The sequence below is a fragment of the Leptonychotes weddellii genome, chromosome 8 (genome assembly GCF_054177405.1).
Source record: "Leptonychotes weddellii isolate Sample4059 chromosome 8, ASM5417740v2, whole genome shotgun sequence".
Taxonomy (NCBI): domain Eukaryota; kingdom Metazoa; phylum Chordata; class Mammalia; order Carnivora; family Phocidae; genus Leptonychotes; species Leptonychotes weddellii.
Genome location: NC_138376.1, coordinates 119,548,705 through 119,563,754, shown reverse-complemented (window position 1 = coordinate 119,563,754; position 15,050 = coordinate 119,548,705). Strand labels below are relative to the sequence as shown.

Genomic DNA, 15,050 nt, shown 5'->3' with positions numbered 1-15,050 from the left:
TGTTTCCTGCGATTAAGAATTCCTCATATCAGTGAGATCATATGATACATGTCTTTCTCTGTTTGACTTATTTCACTCAACATAATACCCTCCAGTTCCATCCACGTCGTTGCAAATGGCAAGATCTCATTCCTTTTGATGGCTGCAACTGTATTTTGATACCAACACATTAAAGCAGTCCCAATAGGCCCAAAAAAGGAGGGGTAGAGGTCGAAAAAGAAACGTGCCAAAATCTATTACTATCCTGAATAGAATGCCAACTTTTTTCGAAGAGAAATTCTAGGAGATAGTGATCTCTTTTTAAACATTGCAACATTTCAATATTGGTGCACTTAACTGGTTACAAATGCACGGCATCTCAAAATTAAACACCAATATAGAGAAGTAGTACTTATGATTTAACTATGTATTTCTGGGGAATTTATTTGTTTTACCTGATCTGGTGTTTTCACCAGAAGGAATCTGGTGGTCTAGAAGATGAGGTACTTTTTCTTCAGGCTCTGCTTGTTTAGTTGGAGGATTAAAAACATTTCCAGCTGGCAGAGTGGAAGTAGCAAGACTGCTGGCAACAGAACCGCCAGGTAAAACAAGACCACCAAATCCAACATCTTTCACAGTTTCTGGAGTCATGGATAATGGCGGCTGCACTAAAGCTGTTTAAAGAAGGAGAAAATATATTTCAGATTTATTAGGCAAGCAATTCATGTGCTAGTTTAAAAATATTAACCATGACCAACCCTGGCCCTGTCAAAGTTTTCAATGGCTTCCTGTCCTCTCTCCCCAATTGTTTGGTAAGACTACGCAGTTACCATAACATACAGGAATTCTCTTCTGGTCCCTCCATTTTATTTATAATGAAAACTAACTTCTTAGAGTTTGACTGTTTTTATTTATTGGCATCTACTACCTAGCACATTATATAATAACTGATGCTCAAAATAACAAGTCATCAAGAAGAGGCTAAATTACATTGAGAGCTTTTTTTCTAATAAGGGAAAACAATAATTTTTGGAAATATTTTCATAAAAAATGTTTAGTAAAATAAGGACCAGTACTTAAAACGAAAACGCCAATAGTACAAAAAATAATTTCCAAGAATGTCAGTACATGAATTTCTGAATATACAGAAATGATTCATGCAGACTGACAAATACATACAGTGATACAAATCTCCTCGATCCCCTTGAAATTATAATGTACTAGGGTCCTTACATTCATTACTTCTTGTCAAATGTGGTTAGAAAACCCATCACATTAAGAAGAGGTAAAGTGGACTACAAATAAAAAGGTATAAACATTCCATTTTAAAGAATGAGTAGAAAACTCCCTAAGTGTATATGTCATTTATATGTTAAAAAACAGAACTAGAGGAATATAAAGTCACAATTAAACCATCAGAATTTTTAGTCTAGTTTATGCCACAACACAGTTACATCATTGACTTGGGAATTTTAAGAACGGTTTTATCCTCACATTTAACTCCAACTTACCTGGACATACTGTTAGCACATAACGGAGCTATAAAATAGGAACAAAACCACCTGCGATCATGTATGGGAATTATGAGAATTACACAAGACAGTGTAAGCAACTAGGAGAGTACCTGACACATGGATGTATTTCTCTTTCCCCATTCAAGTGATCCCAGATTTTCTAAAATGAATAAACTAAAGAAATAATTGGGAGGTAAATTCTAGGATGAATCTCTGTGAATGCTGAATTCAGGAATGGCTTCAGAACACTCTTCTAATTTTTAGGAAGAACAAAGCATTCTTCCTAATGAACCAAAAATAACAAAAAAGAAGGATGCTAATCCTGTCAGAAAGGAAAAGTAGAGAAGGGTTTACAAATGTAAGGAAAATGGATTATATTATCAATAGGTAAGTTCTCTGTCACATATACAGTCCTTACACTAAAGTCCTTTGATGTAGTCATCTCAAAAGGATAGAGAAGCAACTATGAAAGGTCTTGCTGTCTAAAGATAAAACAAATTCTACTTCAGAAAGTGAATGCAACTGCTCTAAAGTAGAACTCTACTACTGATAAACACTAAAGAAAATGAAGAAGAGGTGAAGAGGAAAGGGAGAGAAAGAGGAGGAGAAATAAGAAAAAGCCTCTTCCCCTTCACTCACCAGGTATCCCTGGAAATACCCATAGAACTAATCACTCATCATGCTGAAAAATGGCACTTAAAGATAAGAACTTAGCATCTACCATGGTTCTCCTGCACAAATGTACATCAAGATAACGAAATACTACTAGTTGTGAGAAAAGGGTTTTTTAATAGAAAAATTCTAGGTAAGAAATGTGGAAAAATTATAAAATTCAAAAGATTAGCACTTCGCAACTAATGGAAAGTAGATTAAAAAGCAATAATGATCAATGGATGAAACCATCAGATGAAAATTTGAAGGGGAAGTTTTTTAATGACCAGGTTCCGTTACCTGAATGCTCTGATCCATCTTACCACCACTGAAAGTGGGGTGAGAGGAAACTGCAGGGCTCCCAATGTGATGTCACATCAAGTCTACAGCACCCACCAGTTAAATACTGTTGCTAAAAATGCTGAAGTAGATTCTAAGCAAACCTTTGGTGCTAAAAAACTTCCTATGTACAGAAAAAGCAGAAGACAGAGGAACAAATTTGATGCCACAAAGAAGCAAAACCAAATCCATTGTTTGGAATCTTGCATACAGAAGTAACTGTTTCTTCAACAAATCAAAGACATAAAGGATTAAAAAAGAAAGGGAGGTCTCAGCAGGACTGCTCTATATTAAGACATTTAATACACAAAATAAACCACACAAAGGTGATCTGGGGACTCTTCTTTGAATTTTGACTAAAACCAATTATAAATGACATTTTGAGACAACAGAGCAAATCTGAATATAGGATGACTATCACATGTTAATTTTTTAGAAATCATTTAACAAAAAAATGGATTTGTCTAAAATTTTCATAATAAAAAAACTAACAATAATTTGTAAGAATGAGAATCAATAGGTTAACACTACCATGAATAAAGAAAATTCCCCAACTAGAAAACTCACATGTTGGTACTACTGGTGGAATGGTGGGTGGTGGTACAACAGGTGGTGGAACTGGAGGTGGCATGAAACCTACACGGGGAAAAAAAGACCAAAACCAAAACAGCGTAAGAGTTACTTCTTTTAACTCAAAGATTTCAATAGCTATACATGAAATTCTACACTCTTAAAACAGTCTGCCATTACTATGACCTCATACTTGTGAATATATTCTTCATTTAAAAGCATCACTTTTAGGGGCGCCTGAGTGGCTCAGCTGGTTGGGCAGCTGACTCTTGATTTTGGCTGGGGTCACGATTTCAGGGTTGGGGGATCGAGCCCTGCGTCTGGCTCTACCCTCATCAGGGAGTCTGCTTAAGATTCTCTCTCCCTCTCCTTCTGTCCCTCCCTGCCCCACATTCATGAGCACACGTCTCTCTCTCTCTCTAAAATAAATAAATCTTTTTTAAAAAATCACTTTTATAACCACTACCTTAATATTTGATCCTTAGTAAGCTAAGTGAAGCATAGAGATCCTTATCATGATCGTGTCCTACTTATTTGCTCATTTGTGGAAGTCCTGTGGCACTCTCTACGATGCTATAAAGTCAAAGATTAATGTAAGCCAGGCAACTTGTTTCGTATGTTAGCTCAATGACTGCATGGAGAGTTAAATACTGTATTTCAAGCTGTTGATAACACTATATGCGATAATGTCATCTGTAAAATGTGCTATTATATTTCTTTGATTTATACGCTATTTATCTACTAGATCAAAATATTTTCATTAGCCTTGGATGTTACTGTATTATGTTTTGAGCACTGAAATAAGCCTTCAATTTAATATTGATTGTTTAATAATTTTAAATGTCAAATGATCAAACTATAAACCTGTTTCCTTGCATTTTTAAGATATAGAACAACCATTAAATTCAATTTAAAAACAGTGGCTAAAGGGGCACCTGGGTGGCTCAGTCAGTTAAGCGTCTTTTGGTTTTGGCGCAAGTCATGTTCTCACAGGTCGTGAGACTGAGCCCCATGTCAGGCTCCATGCTCCTCGGGGAGTCTGCTTGAAGATTCTCTCCCTCTGCCCCTCCCCCAGGCTCGCTCGCTCCTCCACCCCCCCAAATAAAATCTTAAAAAAACAAAAAACCACAATGGCTAAAAATAAAGATATGTGATTTTCAACAAATGAATGCTACACAATGACTTTACAAAGTCTAGGTGGTATGGTTTTTGAAGTAATCCTTTAAAATTATCTTCTGAAAGGGTGCCTGGGTGGTGCAGTCAGTTAAGCACCCAACCCCTGGTTTCGGCTCAGATCGTGATCTCAAGATTGCGCGATCAAGCCCCACAACCAGCTCTGCACTCCATGCGGAGTATCCTTCAGTCTCTCTCCCCCATCCTTCTGCCCCTCCCCTACCCTCTCTCTTTTCTAAAATAAATCTTAAAATTATCTTCTGAAAAAAAATTTTAATTCAGATTCCAAATACAGAAAATATTTGACAAGAATAATTTTCCAATCTTTAACATATAAAAAAGAATTCTTATAATATCTGCATCAATTTCAAATTATATATTTAATTACAATGTGAAAATTTTGTTATATGACAAATAAATTACAAACATTCTCAGATAATGTTGAGGAATTTTTAGGAATTCTGTTCAATTGGTAAGAACTTAAATTATAGAAACCAAAGTATTTTTTTCTTACAATATGCAAAGAGTTCATGAAGTTCAAAGAAAGCTAAAAATAGCTTTGAAAACCAATGTATATCATTTGATCCCTTGTGCCTCTCCCTCATTCTTCTAACCTCCCATGGTCTAATACCAAAAGTTCTACCTCTAAGCTATATAAGCTATTATTTATATTTAATTGGTGCGTGTTAAGTAATCTATATAGTTTCTAAACTAGAAATGCTGACTCAAGGAACCTTTATCAAAAATTTATAAGGTCAAAAAAAGTATTACAAATTCAATTAGCATTTTTAGATAGATTATAATTTATGTCAAAATGAAAACCATGATTTTTAGGAGGAACAATCTATATAATTTAATGCATACTTCCTGATGAATGATGGGTGATAACTACAGAGAATTCTGATACGAAAAATTCAACATAAATTTTAAGTTATTTTAAGAATATTTCAATGCTTTTAAAGGATTCCATTTTTTTCTCTGTCCATACTGGTCCTTCAACCATCTCCATCACCTGGGAACTTGTTAGAAATACAAGTGTCTTTCCCTACCTCAGTCTTAGTGAAGCAAAAGGAGGCCAGGCCCAGCACACTTTGTTTTAACATGCCCTCCAAGTGATCCCTATGTATGCTAAGGTTTGAGAATTGATGCTCTATAGCATTTTAACCTGGAAAAATAACAATTTGAATGATATTGTAGGGCGCCTAGCTGGCTCAGTCAGTAGAGCACGTGACTTGATCTTGCGGTCATTAGTTCAAGCCCCACACTGGGTGTAGGGTTTACTTAAGGAAAATAAATCCAAAAAAATTTTTTTAAATGAATGAATGAATGATATTCTAAGTAGAGTACACATAAGATGAAAATTCCTGGGGTGCCTGGGTGGCTCAGTCAGTTACGCATCTGCCTTCAGCTCAGGCCATGATCTCAGGGTCCTGGGATCGAGCCCCATGTTGGGCTCCCTGCTCAGTGGGGAGTCTGCTTCTCTCCTTCCCCACTGCCCCTCTCCACTGCTCATGCTCTCTCTCTCAAGTAAATAAAATCGTACCAAAAAAAAAAAAAAAGATGAAAATTCCTTACCAGGAGGTGGTTGTGAAGGGTTAAAACTCGCTCGCAGAAAAGGAGGTGGAGGGATTGGACTGAATCCAGGAGGAGGAACCGGCATTGAGACAGGAAATGCTGGTGGGACTAAACTAACTGCAGGCACGGCTGGCGCTACTGGAATCTTTTGTAGATAGAAAATAAAAAGTCCATAAATCACCTTATCCATTAGCAATGATTACACCTTGGAACAACAAAAGGTAAAAAATTTCTATTTCTTTCTAAGGGAGATAACAAACACCATTATATTAAGTTGTTTTGTTATTTACCTTCTTGCATACTTATAACTGACTCTAACTTGGGGTAAAAGCAAGGCAGTGTTATTCAACAGAGAGTATACATGGAGACTGAAATCTATCTTACATTCAAGTGATGTAAAGTAATGGACCCCTGCCTGAATAGTGAATATCATGATCAATTTTAAACTGCCACCTCCCACTAAATTTAAAATACCCAGTTATGGTATGCAACCTAACCATTAGGAAGCAGGTCAATAAGTTTCAAAATGGCGTGAATTTCTCCTAAGTTTATTTTCTATTCCTAGCAGAGGTATTTTCTACTCATCCTAGGCACAGTAATTCCCAAATATGTACTTGTACTGTGGGTGTACCTCTTTCCTAAATTATGTATTATCAATGGTCTATTCAACTTCGTTGTCTGAAAGACACGCCAAACTTCCTTGTGCAAAACTGAATTCCCAAATGTCTTTCCCATGCTCAGATAAGGATAGCTTCATCTTTCCAATTTCTCAAACCAAAAACCTTACCTCTTCTCTTTCTCATAAGTCAAGTCTCATCATGCCATAAAAGCCCACTGGACACACCATCACATAACCCCTAATTAATTATCTGACCATTTCCTATTCTCTCCACTGCCATCAGTCTAGTCTGAACCATCAGCTCTCATCTGGATTGCTACAACTGTCTCTTTACTGGTCTCCCTGCTTTTATTAATGCCCACTAGTCTATTCTCAAAATAGTAGCCAGTGCAATCCTTTAAAACCAAATCTTTTAAAACCTTTGAAGCCAGATCAAGTCACTGCTTTCATCGAATTCCTCCAATAATGCTCCATCTCAGAGTGAAAACCAGAGTCCTTCTAGAACTCTCCCTTCCGCTAAGCTGCCTCTCATTCACTTCACTTCTAGCCCACTTGCTATTCCTGGAACACACCAAATATGCTCCTGGCCTAGGCCTTTGAACTGGATGCTCCCTCTGCCTAGAGTGCTCTTCCTCAGGTAGCCACATGGTTAATTACCTCAGCAACTTTAAGTTGTTGTTCAAATGTCACATTCTCGAGTCTGCTCTGACCATTTTATTTACAATCATAATCACTTATCCAGGCACCCTGATAACCCTCATACTCCCTTTTCCTTCCACAGTATCTCACAAACTTACTTATTTTGCATTTTCTGTCTCCCCTATTGAAAACAAAAGCTGCATAAGGGCAGGGGTTTGTGTGGTTTTCTTTCCACTGATGTATCCTTATCCCAGGTGCCTAGAACAGTGAATGTCATAGAAGGAGACCATGGATAAATACTTGTACAATAAATAAACATTTATATATAAATGACACCAATTCTAAAAAAAAAAAAATTTTCCCCAAAATTATTTAACTAAACTCCTATTTATTCTATCCTCCAAGTTTTATAAAGTAAATACACGAGTAAAAACAGAAATGTAAGACAACACATTAACAATAACAAACACCCAACACTAACCTGTAACATAGCAACAGGTGGAGGAAAAACCTCTGCCTGGGTTGTGACCACTGTCTCCTTTTCAACTGGAGTTGGGCTCTGAGTTGTCTGCACCGTCTCTTTAACGGGTTCTGAGCTTTTCACAGTTTCCCACTCTAAACAAAATATTTGAAATTGATTTCCTCTGGATAGGTGCAAATTTTCATTTTATGTCTATCTATGTATTTATTTCGTCTCTACGTCCTTCATCTACCTTGGCACATCTTTAAGACATGTCCACAACTACAGGTGCCAACCTCGGTTTTGCCCAGGTAAGTCTAATGAGAATACTAAGGAGTTCAAAGAAGCATCACACAAGACACAAATGAAAGATACTAAAATACTTAGGGGATATCATAGATATATACCTCAAAGGCTGTCTGATATATGAGGATCCAATCTTACTATCTTGTGTCACAAGGTACAAGGGGAGACCGACAAGGAAAAGTATTAACCCAATAAAGAAAAACCTTTCTGAAAGCACAGCTATGCAAAAATAAAACAAAGAAGCTCTCATGGTTCTTCCACTGGTTCTCCATCTCCCTCAGAGTAAAGATCAAAGTCATTATATTGACTAATAAGACTTTATAGGACTCTGTCTCTCTGTACACCTCTCTGACTTTATCTCCTACTTCTCATTCCTCACTAACTTTGCTCAAATCATACTGGTCTCATAATTTTTGAATAGACTTTGCACATATTGTTCCCTCTGTATAGAATGCTCTTTCTCCAGAGAGCTGCACATCTCACTCCTTCAAGTATCACTCTCCATTAGATCTTCTTCACGTAAAACTGCAATAGCTCCACACCCATACTGTCTACCCCCCCTCCCTGCTTTTTCTTCTTAGAACTTAGCAACCTAGAAATATATTATATAGTTTATCTATTTTGTTTATTATGTTTCTTTCCACTAGAAACATGGGTTGGCAAACTTTTCCTATACTAAGTATACAAGTTTACGAGCCATATGTTTTCTGTTGTACCTACTCAACTGCTATTGAAAAAAAGTCATATAAGATAGGTGAACACAACTGAGTATGGCTATGTTTCAATAAAACTCTACAGAAGAGCTTGCTGGCAGGATTTGGCCCATGGGCTATAGGCTGTGAACCCCTGTACTACAATGTGCACTCCATGAGAGGAAGGATTTTTGTCTGTCTGTCTCACTGATATAATCCCAGTTCCTAAAATCATGGCAGGCATACAATAGGAACTAAAATATTTACTGAATGAGTAAGTGTTTAGGAGAAATATCCAGCAAGAAGAAAAAAAGACCGACAAGATGAAAACACTGAAAAAGTGTTTGAAAATATTTGCACTGGCCTAAGGATGAAGATATCCTGAAAATTAGCTAGCTTACTTTGGTAAAAGAGTTAAGATGTGAAGAAATAAGCTATATACCACGTTACAATTATTTTCCAAGTATCCGTTTTAAGATTGCTTACTGGTTATAAATGCTAACCATTTTGTGGATTTATAACTGGTATTTTTAAAAATAAAAACATGAGTTAAAAAAAATAGGCCAGATGATCATTTGGTTATAAGCATTCTAGAATTGCATGAATCAGAACTACTAGCTCTCTAAACTAAGATTCTATTCCTGCCATTCTCAACATGGATACTAATCAAAATAATCTAGGAAGTTCTTCAAAGAAACTTCTTACATCCCCAGTTCTTATTTAACTTCAAGTAACTGAGGGGCACCTGGGTGGATCAGTCGTTAAGTGGCTGCCTTCAGCTCAGGTCATGATCCCAGGGTCCTGGGATCGAGCCCCGCATCAGGCTCCCCACTCGGCGGGAAGCCTGCTTCTCCCTCTCCCACTCTCCCTCCTTGTGTTCCCTCTCTCGCTGTCTCTCTGTCAAAAAATAAATAAAATCTTAAAAAAAATTAAAAAAAAAATTCAAGTAACTGAAATATTTAGTTTAAAAAAGTCTCCATGGGCGCCTGGGTGGCTCAGTTGGTTGGGCGACTGCCTTCGGCTCAGGTCATGACCCTGGAGTCCCGGGATCGAGTCCCGCATCGGGCTCCCTGCTCGGCGGGGAGTCTGCTTCTCCCTCTGACCCTCCTCCCTCTCATGCTGTCTCTCATTCTCTCTGTCTCAAATAAATAAATAAAATCTTTAAAAAAAAAAAAGTCTCCATATACTCATATTTGCTCTTTCTCTAAAAGCAAAACTTTTTTAAAAGACTTAGAGGAAAAATGCTACATTTATAGACTTCTAAAACACTATACTCTGACACTTAGGAAATAAGACCCATTAAGCATACACACTGGAAATGGCAGTGTTTCAGTTTTTTTCTCTTTTGGGGAGGGGTAGAATCCAGGAAATAAAATAAGCGCAATTCACCTTACCATGCACAACTCTTATCGATTACAACCTTTTAAGCATACTTTTTTTTAAACAATAAAACTACCCTTAGTGTTCTTACCAGTATTTACAGTTTCCTGGTCAATCATGCCTCCTTCTGCAAAACCTTCCAAGTCATCCACTTTAACTTTTTCCCACGGTATATACGTAACTCCAAGATCCACATCCCAGAATTGTTTATATTCTGTTTTTACACCTTTGTTTAAAGCCCAAGCAATCTATCAGGAATGAAGAGAAGAAAACAGAAAGCTCAGATATACTGTAAAAACCAGGTAAAATGTTCAAAATTATATGTAAACAGTGTAAATATAAATAAAATTGTTGGACAAGCATCACTGGATGCTCGAAAAATAATAGTAGCCAAGAAGTTTTTCCATGTATTTCCTGGTTTTGTTTGTTTTTAAATAAAGCCCGCATTAGATAGCAACGGCATTTATAACATGGGATTTCCACTTCTTACTAAAATTAAAGAACACATTTCCAGAACAATCCAAATCTACTTCTCACCCTAAAAAGGTCAACCTACATTACCAATAATTAGAATAGTTATCATAACTTAAAACAAAATCTTGACAGTCTAGGAAAGGAGACACTTTACACAGAGGAAACGCTCTGCCATGAAATGACAAAGCACAGGCATATTAACCTTGAAAGTATTTTTTTTTAATTAACATATAGTGTATTATTTGTTTCAGGGGTAGAAAGTATTTTTTTAAAGTTTTTAAACTCAGTTGCAGAAATTGATGGAATAAATTATCTTCAAGTAGCAGAAATAAAATGTAAATTAATCACAAGAAGTAAAAATGGAAAACAAAAATATACTTATTAATAAACCCTTCACCAGTGGCCTGGAGAACACAAGATGTTAAAAAGGAGGAAATAATAATATAATTAAGAGGTATGATTAGGAAACATTAGGAGGAAGTAGTGAATGAAAGATAAGCTTGGGGTGTCTGGCTGGCTCAGTTGGTGGAGCATGCAACTCTTGATCTCAGGGTTATAGGTTTGAGCCCCACATTGGGTGTGGAGATTACTTAAAAATGAAAGAAAGAAAGGAAAGAAAAGAGAGGGGAGGGGAGGTGTGAGGAAAGAACAGAACAGAACAGAACAGAAAAGAAAAAAGAACTTACAAAATGAGAAAGTTCTGCTCATAAAATGGTGCCCTGGTTGACCAAGAGAACTATAAGTGTGATTTCAAAGAATCATTTGACTAAAGTTTTAGTTACTGTTTTACCTATTTCTAATTCTATAACTCAATAATACTGAAATAATAAGCTTTTCTAGAGGTTTTCCCGTAACATTAAAATAGAAGATGAATCAGATACAGGAACATTCTAATAATCCAATAAAAGAAGAGCACGGGTCCCTCCCCTCCAGTCTCACCTTAATGACCTTGGACCCAATTTTATATGATCCGGAACTAAGTTTCTGAAGAGCCCGAAAAGCATCTTGTCGATGAACCATGCAGACGTAAGCACAGCCCCTGGGAGGAATCATCTATTAAAAAAATTTTTTTCTTTAGAAAGGGTAAACATAAGGCATTCATTCTGACATTATCTTATGGTTTTAATGAAACAGATCACTGACTACTAAGATTGAATGGTTTTTCCCTTTTCTTTCTTTGGCTGTTTATTGGTACAATCCATCTACAACTAATTACTTAGTTTAAAAAGAATTCAAAACCTAGTTGGGTCTTACTCTAAGTCATAACATAAGCAAAATCTTGAATATCACATGTCAAAGTTTTCCTAATATACAAGAAAGAAATACTAAAAAAATGTAAAAAGACATGTATACAATACCACCAGATAAAAAGAAAACAATATTGCATGGCCAACATATTTGAAAGCATTTAATTAATTCAAAAATTGAAAATATTTCAGTTTTTCCAAGTATCATACGGAGTAATGGGAGAAAGATTTTCGTTTGGGGGAAGTATCTTATCCTTAATATAAAATCTATAATCTACAAGAAATGATAACACTAAAGCTTTTCAACTGTATAAAACTTAATTTTGCCCAAGTGCTTCTGGACAAGGTTTTAACACAAATAAGAAAACAGCTTTAGTGTTTTCACTTTCACTCAGAGTTCACCTCAAGCTATTTTCCATACTTTAATACCAAACTTCTCAAAAAAGAAATCTAACCCCTACATACTTCTTCCTCTTTTGCAAAACAGACCCAACTCTATGAATGCACTGAAAAATTTTCTTCAAGCTTACTAATGACCCACTAAGTGCTAAATCGAACAGACTTTTTACTCAGTCCTCAAACTCCCCCAACACCAACTGAAAGGTTTATAAACTTTCCATCAAATTTTCAAATCCTGGATTTTATCATTAGCCATTTAATACATTTCAGTTCACAAAATAACTCAGTGCCTATTATTTCTAAGTACTATGCTCTTAAAAGGTAATACAGAAGAGGGGGGAGACAAGGTAAACTAATGCCCAAATGACTATGGAACAAGAAAGGCCAAAAATGTCACAAGTAATAGGACAATCCAAATGCTGCTTGGATTCAGGATCCATTTGAGCAGTGATTCCTGACTTTGCATTAGAAATCACCTGTGCAAACTGTGGCACTTTGATAAGAATCTAAGGACCCTGATCTTGGGCATCCCTACTTTTTCAACTGTCAACACATTTCTGACATCTCAGCTAGGGGAAAATCAGGAAAAAATTCAGAGGTTATATGATCAAGGACTCCGGCAGATAGTTTATGTTTTGACAGGTGAAATTAAAAAGACAAAAGAGTAAGAAAAGCCTACAGCACACTCATGGTGTAGAGAGAGGAATATGAAACTCCTAAGTTGAAACACCCAACCAATCATCTATGTATTGTCTGTGCAACTCAGGCAAATCACTTAGTTTCCTCACTGGTAAAAACAATGGGACTTAACCAGCTTCTTGTTAGGTTCCAATGAGATCATATATGGTTGAAAGTAGTATACGAAATGGTCAAACAATTCAATGAAGAGTGCTGTTATTAATAAGGAAAAGTCAAGTTTGGTCATGTAAGGATCTAAGACTAGAAAGGAAAAGCAGCCAATTTCTTGGTAAATAATGATAAAAGTCCAACAGACAAAGTATAAAAACAGTAAATAAAATCAGAGGATTGATGAATTAGAAGACTTCTCAAACAAAAATTTCTATAAAACATTCCATGACTTAGTTTTAGCCCCGGGGGAAAAAAAAACTGACCTAGGAAGAAGAAAATACTCCAAGAAGGAGACTGAATGGAGCAAAAGCACTGAAAAAATCAAGCTGAGGAGTCAAAGAGTTGCGGTCAAGTTCCTGAGGTGCTGTGACCACACAGGTTTTCTTGCCACAGGTTTGCTTTGAGAGGGAGACATGGGGCGAGGAGGAAGGGGACTGGCAGAAAGACTGGGACCCCAAGTCCAATTGTGTCTCCACGACTACCTATGTGCTCATGTGTAGGTGATTACAATTCTGTGGGACTCAGTTTCCTCATTTTCATTACCAAAAAAGGGGTGGGGTGGAATTAAGCTAGGCCACAGATAGGGTCCCGCTAGCCCAAACGCTGGATGATTTTAGGAACCACGTGCTAGCTATATTGCTATGAAACCCCTAAAAACATTTTGTTAGAATTCCACTAAAAAAGAAAAATTAAGGATTATCTCAGCTGTTTATCATAGCAGCAGAAATAAACAGAAATGATTAAAGTCAAATAATCCTTATAAAGATGTGCATTATTAAAGGCAGATACTCTACTGGGCTCATTAGGAACCAAAGTGAATCTCTGACTAAAAATCCTCTCTATATGTAAATTTTTAACCTTAAACTATTGTATAAGAAGTGATACTTACATTAATGGATTCAATTTGTCCAAACTCTTCAAACAGATTGGTTAAATCTTGCTGGGTTGCCTTCTTATCCACCTGACCAACCCACAAAGTAGTACTACATACTGTCAAGACATAAAAGAGACAAATGACCTAAATCACACAGACATAGCTATTTCTTTCAAGCAACTGAAGAAAAAGCACTAATAAAAATAAGATTTAAGATGGATATTTCAAACACTTAAGTGACATTTTTAGCTGTTAACGCTTAAAATGAACTAAAATCCCAGATACCATCTACATCTATTGCAAATCAACCTCTTGTGTATTACCTGTTCTCAAGCTTGGCAGCGCACTTTAATCACCTATGGATACCTGGGTCTTACCCCAAAGGTGAAGGGTTTTGGGGTATGACAGACTGGGAATTGGGAGTTTTAAAATTCTGTATGTAATTCTCATAATGTAACAAAGTCACAAAAACACTTTTCACTGCAATCCTATCTCTGCACCTTTAATCTTTCTGTGCTGGAATGATTAAGTGGATGTTTCTTCCTAATCAACAGTTAAATCTGAAAACAGCACCTTATCCTTAAGGAAATAATTTGCACAGAGATACAAGGGGGAAAAGGCTGAATTGGATGGAACTCCTTAACTTGTTATCATGAAAAACTTGTAACACGCTTTAACTGTGGGAAGCATTTCCCTTTAAGAAACAGACCTACACATGAGCTATCCCGCCTACTATAAGCTGTACCGTTCAGGACTCTGTGAACATTTCCTTTTCCTGAAAACACTTACTTACAAAATATTTACAACAGCTGATATATTTGCAGAGTTTTAATTAATCTACATTTACATCAATGTCATTTTTAAAGACAAAGTTTTCAGCCTTTTGATGATCTTTTATCTATTATCGGGCAGGGCTCAAGCAGGTTTTACTCTAGAGCTAATTTAGCATCACACTAGTGACTATTGCAAGATCTCTACTGAATGAAGGTTTTCAACCAGGTCTCTCTACTCCAGCTGGTTTGAACTCAATAGGTCTTCCAGACCTGTGTTAGCTTTAAGAATCACTCAGCTAACAGATTCCCTGGTAATGTTCTTACTCTTCTTTGCCTCACATAGTCTTCACCCCATGTACATGTAATTTAATATTCAACCAAAGTCTCAAGGAGCAATATATTAGTTTTACTCTATTGCTGTAACAAAATACCACAAACTTAGTAGCTTAAAACACAAAAATGTATTCTCTAACAGTTGTGGAGGTCTAAAATGGGTCAACAAGCCTGCATTCTTTCTGGACTCTCTAGGGGATAATT

At 36.5% G+C, this 15,050-nt stretch overlaps 1 protein-coding gene across 7 annotated transcripts in view; it reads right to left on the bottom strand.

The window, feature by feature from the left end:
- SCAF8 (SR-related CTD associated factor 8) overlaps positions 1-15,050 on the bottom strand; it is a 196,032-nt gene that overhangs the window by 115,352 nt on the left and 65,630 nt on the right. For all 7 annotated transcript variants that reach the window (XR_014148013.1, XR_014148012.1, XM_006740365.3 and 4 more), the window contains 7 exons: positions 13,756-13,856; positions 11,311-11,424; positions 9,989-10,145; positions 7,541-7,674; positions 5,802-5,946; positions 3,051-3,119; positions 435-653 (listed from right to left, as the gene is read on the bottom strand). Coding sequence is in view for 5 of the 7 variants with exons in the window: in XM_006740365.3 (XP_006740428.1) it covers positions 435-653; positions 3,051-3,119; positions 5,802-5,946; positions 7,541-7,674; positions 9,989-10,145; positions 11,311-11,424; positions 13,756-13,856 (939 nt within the window). In the remaining 2 variants the exon portion in view is untranslated. The remainder of the gene's footprint in view (positions 1-434; positions 654-3,050; positions 3,120-5,801; positions 5,947-7,540; positions 7,675-9,988; positions 10,146-11,310; positions 11,425-13,755; positions 13,857-15,050) is intronic.